Source organism: Elephas maximus, chromosome 7 (assembly GCF_024166365.1).
Source record: "Elephas maximus indicus isolate mEleMax1 chromosome 7, mEleMax1 primary haplotype, whole genome shotgun sequence".
NCBI classification, from domain to species: domain Eukaryota; kingdom Metazoa; phylum Chordata; class Mammalia; order Proboscidea; family Elephantidae; genus Elephas; species Elephas maximus.
In genome coordinates this window covers 113,011,608-113,019,465 of record NC_064825.1, presented here as the reverse complement: position 1 = coordinate 113,019,465, position 7,858 = coordinate 113,011,608, and the positions used below count along the sequence as shown (strand labels likewise).

The following is a 7,858-nucleotide window of genomic DNA, read 5'->3' as shown; positions in this document are numbered from 1 at the left end:
TCTCCTTAGAAATTCTATGGGGCAGTTCTATTCTGTCCTGTGGAGTGGCTGTGAGTTGGAATTGACTCAATAGCAATGAGTTTATTGTGGTAGGTTGTAGTCGAGGTCTTCGAGGCTGTAACAGAAGCTGAGACAGCTCTTCCCCCATGGTGGGCAATAGCCCAATCTCCCACTTCTACCTCTAAGGGCTTTCAGAGACTACATTCCATAACTTCCCAAAACCATTCATCCAGCCAAGTTTCAAGAACTCTTCATTCTTTTGAAAATGCAACCTGCATTATGAACATAATCATACATAACTTAGTATTGTCACTTCTCTCCAGAGTATATATTTGGGGATCATAAAAAGTAGCCATGGCTCAAATTCCAGTTATCTAAGTACACCTAGTCTTTTGTTCAACAATTTATACACTATGACAAAATTCGGGCTTGGTTTTGGAGATAAAAAGAGGAATAAAATACAGTTTTGGAAACCCTGGTAGGATAGTGGTTAAGTGCTACAGCTACTAACCAAAGGGTCGGCAGTTCGAATCCTCCAGACACTCCTTGGAAACTCTATGCGGCAGTTCTACTCTGTCCTATAGGGTCGCTGTGGGTCCGAATTGACTCGACAGCACTGGGTTTGTTTTTTTTGTTTTTTTATTGCCTTCAAAAATAGTACAGTTTAGTGAGCTTTCAAAGACATTTCAAAACTCAGTTAGAATAATAAGATTAAGCTTCTGTATGTAATTCTGTGAAAGAAAGACAAAGAACTCAAAGAAATGAAAAGTTATCAGAGCATTCTTTCAAACTTTCATTTTTATGTCCATCACATGGTCCTCAATCACCTAAGTGTGGCCAAAAAAGAAAGTTATTCAAATCACTGTCTCCTCAAAAGGAAGAAAAGCTGAATTGAAAATATAAGGTGATACACACAATGTTAGATACATAATAACTGAGCTCTTAAGACCATAGCGTGGAACTGGTTTCCCAGCTGTGCCAAAAGGAATAACATCAAGGTCACCAGGAACACATCTCAAAAAGAACAACTTTATGGGCATCAGTTGGATTTCTTATGATCAAAGTGGCAAAGTATGAGACAAGGAAAATTCTAATATTTTAATTCATGACCTATTTATTAATTCTTTCACAGAAAGGAACAATTGAATCCCAAAATCAATGGAAGAGAAAAATTTTACCAAAGTGAAGGAGTTCATACTTTTAGGGTTTACAGTCGATTTGAGGTTACAGAGAGGGCTCTTTTTCATCTTCCTGGTCATTTATGTCATCAGTCTCTTAGGGAACATCACCCTGATTTCTCCGATCTGTGCTGATTCACGGATCCACACACCCATGTATTTCTTCATTGGGAACCTGTCATTCCTGGATGTCTGGTATTCCATTGTCTACACCCCGAAGATCCTAGTGACCTGCATCTCTGAGGACAAAAGCATCTCCTTTGCTGGCTGCCTGGCTCAGTTCCTCTTCTCTACTGGGCTGGGATATAGTGAGTGTTACTTGTTGGCTGCCGTGGCTTATGACCGCTATGTGGCCATCTCCAATCCCCTGATTTATTCCCAAGCTATGTCCCCAAGGTTATGTACCAGTCTTGTTGCAGCTTCATACCTTGGTGGCTTTATTAACTCAACCATCATCACCAGTGAAACATTTACTCTGAACTTCTGTAGCAACAATATCATTGATGATTTCTTCTGTGATCTTCCCCCACTTGTGAAGTTGGCATGTGATGTAAAGGACAGTTATCAGGCTGTGCTATATTTCTTACTTGCCACCAATGTCATTGCTCCCACTGTACTTATTGTTGCCTCCTACCTTTTCATCATCGCTGCCATCTTGAAGATTCGCTCCACCCAAGGCCACCTCAAGGCCTTCTCCACTTGTGGCTCTCACCTGACAGCTGTCACCTTGTATTATGACTCCATTCTCTTCATTTACTCCAGGCCAACCACTAGCTATACCCTTGAACGGGATAAATTGGTGTCAGTGCTCTGTACTGTGGTGTTTCCGGTGTTGAACCCCTTGATCTATAGCTTAAGGAATAAAGATGTCAAATATGCCCTGAAGAAAATGTTAGACAGAGCAAAGTTTTCTTAAGTGAAAATAATTTGTAAGCAATGGCTATTTGTTAACATTACCTCCATTTCATTGTTATCAGCCTATACTCTTAGAAATCAAAATTTAAAAGAGGAGCAAACAGATAAAAAATAATCAAGTTATGTAGAAACACCATTTTGCATTTGTCTTTTTAAATCATGTATTAACGTATTTCAATATATTTTTAAAATATATGGGACTGCGGCATTTGGAAAAACTGCTGTCTTCTAGCTTAAACCAGAGTCTATTAAACTGCTGGGATTCTGAGATGGTTAAAAGCTAATTTTTTATTTCCACTTGAAAGTTCATAAGTTCTCTCTGTTTAGTTTTTAATCTATAAACAGGAATAATACAGCTGGTTATGGAACCATTGTTCAGATTAAATGGATTGAATGTCTTGCTTCAAATCCTGTAGTCCATGGATGAGAGGAGGAATGTAAATCCAGGAGTCCCAACTCCAAAGGTCCTTATCCTACTTATTGGGAGAGAGTGAGTTAGGAAGTAGTACGGAAAATACCTACTGTAAAAAGGCCTTAGAAACAAGTTTGATTCTGATTCTTGATTTACCATGACATAAAGATGACAGGTCTCATTGGCAATAGGCACAGAAGGGAACAAACACTTTTAGTTAGAGGCACTGTGAGCTTTCAGGAAAAGAATTTTTTTTTTCTCCATCAATTAAAGAATCAAGAGCTAAGTTATAGAAGCTGTATGAGAGAGGTGGAAATAGAGATGGATACACAGAAAAGGAGACAAAAATAGAAAGATTACAAATATGTTAAATCTAAAGGAATACGTAGAGTGAAAATCTTTATTGGAGGTAGTGATTTATAACCATTAACCCAAAATCAAACCAAATCCATTGTCTTCAAGTCAATTCGGATTCAAATTGTCCCTATAGGACAGAGTAGAACTGCCACTTTGGATTCCCAAGTGTGTAAATATTTAAGGTAGTAGACTGCCCATCTTTATCCTGAGAAGAGACTGGTGGGTTGGAACTGCTGACCTTCAGGTTAGCAGTCGGGCACCTTGAACAGTGCATCACCAGGGCTTCTAATAACTATTAAGGTATACAAATATTTTTATTTGTTTGCTTGTTCAGTTTTATGTATGATGAATTTATATTTAAGTAACAGAGACTGTTTCCTTGTGATGCACACTTTTCTTATTCTAGTATATTTTTACGTATAAGACATGAGATTTTACAACACAAAAAGGCCCTATCGCTGGTTTCCAAGAATGGATAGTAGTTTGCTGAAGGACAGGACAAGGAAGAGTAGCCTGGACAGAGGGAACAAGGAACGAAATTATGGACCACATGATACATTCTAGAAAATCTAACTAGTAAAATTTGGAGAATTTTTATTATCAGACACATTTAGTGTTTATATGCTGGTTTAGATCAAAAAGAAAAAAGTTAACTTTTAGTTTTAGTAGAATACTCCTCATTTCATCCTGTTCTAATTAATGTACCATCCCTAAACTCCAAGTGAGATCTAATTGAGCCTTTGGGGGCTGAGGTAAGTATTTCTGGGCTGCTATGTGGAAGAAGTCCCAACGGACAGATGAGGAAATGCATATATCCCCTCTAACTAAGGCAGGTCAAAGCACCAGAGAGGTGACTGTGTGTCATTTCCAGGAATCGACCTTGCCAACAAAGGGTAAGCACCTGGGGTCATGGCCAGCTAAGCGGTTTGGCCTCTCTGTGACCTCAGCTGAAATTGGAATGGGGCTGCAGAGTCTGGGCAGGCCTTCAAAGGATCACTGTGTGCCAAACTCCTATGTGCACACACGCACATAAGTTCCCTTCTCAATTGTATTCCAACCAAGATCTATCTGATCCCATCTAGAATTGGAGGTGCAGTCCAATAGTTACACTAGAGAGTCACTGTCTGGTGCAAAAGTTAACATGTTTGGCTGCTAACCAAAATGTTGGCAGTTTGAATCTATTCAGAGAGGCCTAGAAGAAAAGCCTAAGAAGCTACTTGTAAATAATCAGCCATTGAAAACCCTATAGAGCACAGTTCTGTTCTCCACACTTGTGTCACCATGAGTCAGGATTGACTCTATGGCAACTGTGTGTGTGCGTGTGTGTATGTGTGCGTGTGTGTGTGCTTAGTTACTAGGAACTGCTCTTTATCTGGGGATATAGCAGTAAACAAAACTGACCCATCTTTCTGCCCTTGAGGATGTTGTATTCTGGTGAGTGAGGAACAGACAATTCATTTTTAATGAGCAGGAGTTGGAGGGAAGACAGTAAGTCTGGAGGAGAGTCTGAGTACAGACGGAAGGAAGAAGAGTGCAGGGGTAGGGTGGGAATGGAATTTAAATACAGTGATTAGGATGGACCTTACTATGCTAATAACATTTGAAAGGGACTTAAAGGAAATGAGGGAGTGAGCCATGCAAATCTAAGGGGGAATAGTGTTCCAGGCAGAGAAGACAGACAGCCTAAAATCTCTAATGCTGGGCCACGCCTGGCATGCATGTTTGAGAAAGACTGGCAGAGCCAACAGACTCAGAGCACAGTAAGCCAGAGGGTGTGAGTTAGGAGACAAGGGTGCATAGATAATGAAAGGCGGCTCATGGAGGACCTTTGGACTATTGTGTAGATTTGACTTTAACTTCAATTAAACTGGGAACCTTAAAGGGCTTCAAGTACAGGAGTGATAGCACTTGACTTTTTTTTTTTCTTTTGCTAAAGGTCCATAATGGCTGCTGTATTCAGAATAAGCTGTAGGGGACAAGAGTGTAGGCCAGTTAGGAGACCAGTGCAATACTCTTGGCAAAAGATGGTCGTGGTTTAGACCGGGATGGTAACAGTGGAGGTGGTGACAAATGGTCAGATTCAGAATAAGTTTTGAAAGTTTAAAACAACCACAAAAAAGTAAAATAAAATAAAATAAACAGTTACTATGGAATCGATTCCAACTCACAGTGACCCTACATGGCAGATTAGAACTGCTCTATAGGGTTTCCAAGGAGTGACTGGTGGTTTCCAACTGCTGACCTTTACAGTCAGCAGCTGAGCTGTTAACCACTGCACCAGAATTTCCTGGAAGATTGAAGGGGAGGTGTATAAGAAACTTTTAAATACTGAGGTGCCTGTAGACCTAGCAGAGGAGATTCCAGAACTAAAATTAAGCACTCTGTTTAGAAATTGAAATGAGGGCTTTACTTCTACACTCCTGATAACCATTAGGCTTCTGTTAAAGTTGCCTTTTGAAAAACAAAGCTCAGTCGTGGTGTTTGTGATGCTAAGAGTGTTCCCTTAGCTGGCTTTAGAAAAAGCTTCACTCAATTATTAAAATAAATTAGATCCTATAGGTAAACCTGTTGTTTTAACCTTAAAGAAGCTCCCCTAGTGGCACAGTGGCTAAACACTCAGGCTTCTAATCAAAAGGGTCGTAGTTCGAATCCACCAGCCATTTCCTGGAAACCCTAGGAGGGCAGTTCTGCCCTGTCCTATAGGGTCCTTATAAGTCAGAGATTATTTACACTTTCCTAACTAATGATCAGCAGTTCAAATCCACCAGGCGCTCCTTGGTAACCCGATAAGGCAGTTCTATTCTGTCCTATAGGGTCACCATGAGTTGGAATCCACTCATTGGCAAGTTGTCTTCAGTTAACTAATGGTTGGATCACTGATGGCACAGTGGTTAAGAGCTGGGCTGCTAACCAAGAGCTCAGCAGTTTGAATCCACCAGCCACTTCTTGGGAATGCTGTGGGGCAGTTCTACTCTGTCTTATAGGGTCACTATGAGTCAGAATCAACTCCATGGCAAGGGGTTAGGTTTTTGGTTTTGAGTAACTAATGTTCACTTCTGATCCAAAGATTTAAATTAAGTTGGCCCAGCTGTAATTATATCACTAAATCCCATTTCACCAAACTTTCAAGTTGAAATTGCTTATACTTTTCATTTAATTATTGCCTTAGTTAAAATGTATCAAGTATGAGAGATTTGTGTTAGACTAGAAACTGTAAAGAAAGTTTAACAATTAATTGCCACCCTTGTAAATCTCACCTCCTTTCTTGCCATTACTTTGATGTGAAGTTGTTATCAGTAGTCACTCTGCTTGCTAAGTATCTCTTTGCTTTGCCTGTGAGGCAGAGCATACCATTACAGCCCAAACTGAATGCATGCTCTCCTGTGGTTCACTCCTTCAATAAATTTAATTTGTTTAAATACCAAATTAGAGTGTCCAGTGGCTTCATGAGGACAGAGGTAAGAAAGAAAGAGAGTAGGATAACTCCAAATTTTTGCCTTGAGGAACTGGAATAGTGAGATTTTATTAACAGATAGGGAGAATGAGTGAACTGGTAGATCAATTTTTGGAGACTGCTGCCCAGTTAGGGTCCGTGCGCTGAAGCAGCCAAGCCAGTGATACGTACTCCAAGTCAGAAAGAGTGAGAAAGTTTATTCAGGAGATGTATACATCACTGGGTACCTGACAGCAACACAGACTGTCTCTATGGAGTCCCAAAAAGCTACTTTACTTCAGACCTTATATAGAACTTTTACAAGGGTTAGAAGTGTCTTTGTAGCCCCCAGATGGCATGGCCAGAGGACTTATTCATTACAAGATAGTGACAAAAGACCATCAGACTGAAGAGATACATGTTGGACATCTCCTTATGAGGCTAAAGATATACATGTCAGGCATCTGGGCTCTGATTTCCAAATTTTTCCTATGGGTGAATGGTGTTTCAAAGTCTCAGGTAGTCCAATAGAATAAAACAAAGGTATTTGCATCAGATCAAAAAAAGAACAAATTCATCAGCATTAGGTTAAAACAAAGTCATTAACAAAGATATGTGAAGGAGGAGGCAGGCAGAGGCAGGAGAAAAACTTATAGGTTCATCATGGCGTTAGTTATGTCAATATCTCCACTGCCCATTTTGAGAAGGAGAAGACATACTGGGGAGTGTTAGGGTCACAAGATATAGAGCAGGAATTCAGTTTTAAACATGCGAAGACTGATATATCCATTACTCAAAGGATCTTTTAAAATTACAGAATCTTATCACTGGCGAGAAATCTAGACATCTTCTAGTTGTAAAAATTTTAATGGAGAATTATAGTAAAGAAATCCATGGAAAGATTTATGGGGATTTCTGAACCTTCTAAAATTTTGGGTGATTATACATATGTCCTTTTTTTTTTTCAGTTGGTGATGTGGAAGAGTGGAAACACTTTTTTTGTCAGGATATCAAAGAGATCCATTATTTCAAAAAATTAAGAGCCATTTATTATTTGCAGATAAAGAAATTCAGGAAGAGAAGAGTTAGAGAACACGCACAAGCATACAATTTGGATTTTTAGAAAAACAAAAATGAGACCACAAACCTTGAAGTGAAAAGAGGAATGACATTGTCTTTAGTCCATTCTCTTACTTCAACCAAAAGTGATACTGACCTATGCACCCAAATACAGATGTGTACAAAAGGGCTCTTAATCTGTTCTACCATACTGTATTGCTGCAGCTGAGGTTTTCTATTCTTACCTTTATGATGGATTCTACAAGAAAGGATAACAAATTGAGATCATAAAAGGTCAGTGCTGGAAAAAGGATCAACCAAATTTTTTGTATGGGTGAATGGTGTTTCGAAGAGGAGAGGCGACGTTCTTCAAATAATGAAGGTGATTAGTGTCAGGACTGTGTCCCAACCACAGGACTCCTCAATCCAATGAAATTTCTACTTCTAAGCCTGCCACTTTTTTGTCAAATTACGTAAGAATAAAACCAAAAGTCTGTTGCCTTC

The 7,858-nt window shown here is 39.5% G+C and overlaps 1 protein-coding gene across 1 annotated transcript; it reads left to right on the top strand.

The window, feature by feature from the left end:
- Positions 1-1,158: 1,158 nt before the first annotated feature.
- Positions 1,159-2,094, top strand: LOC126079575 (olfactory receptor 1013-like). Its single transcript, XM_049890669.1, has one exon. The coding sequence runs from the start codon at positions 1,159-1,161 to the stop codon at positions 2,092-2,094; it is 936 nt and encodes a 311-aa protein (XP_049746626.1).
- Positions 2,095-7,858: the final 5,764 nt, after the last annotated feature.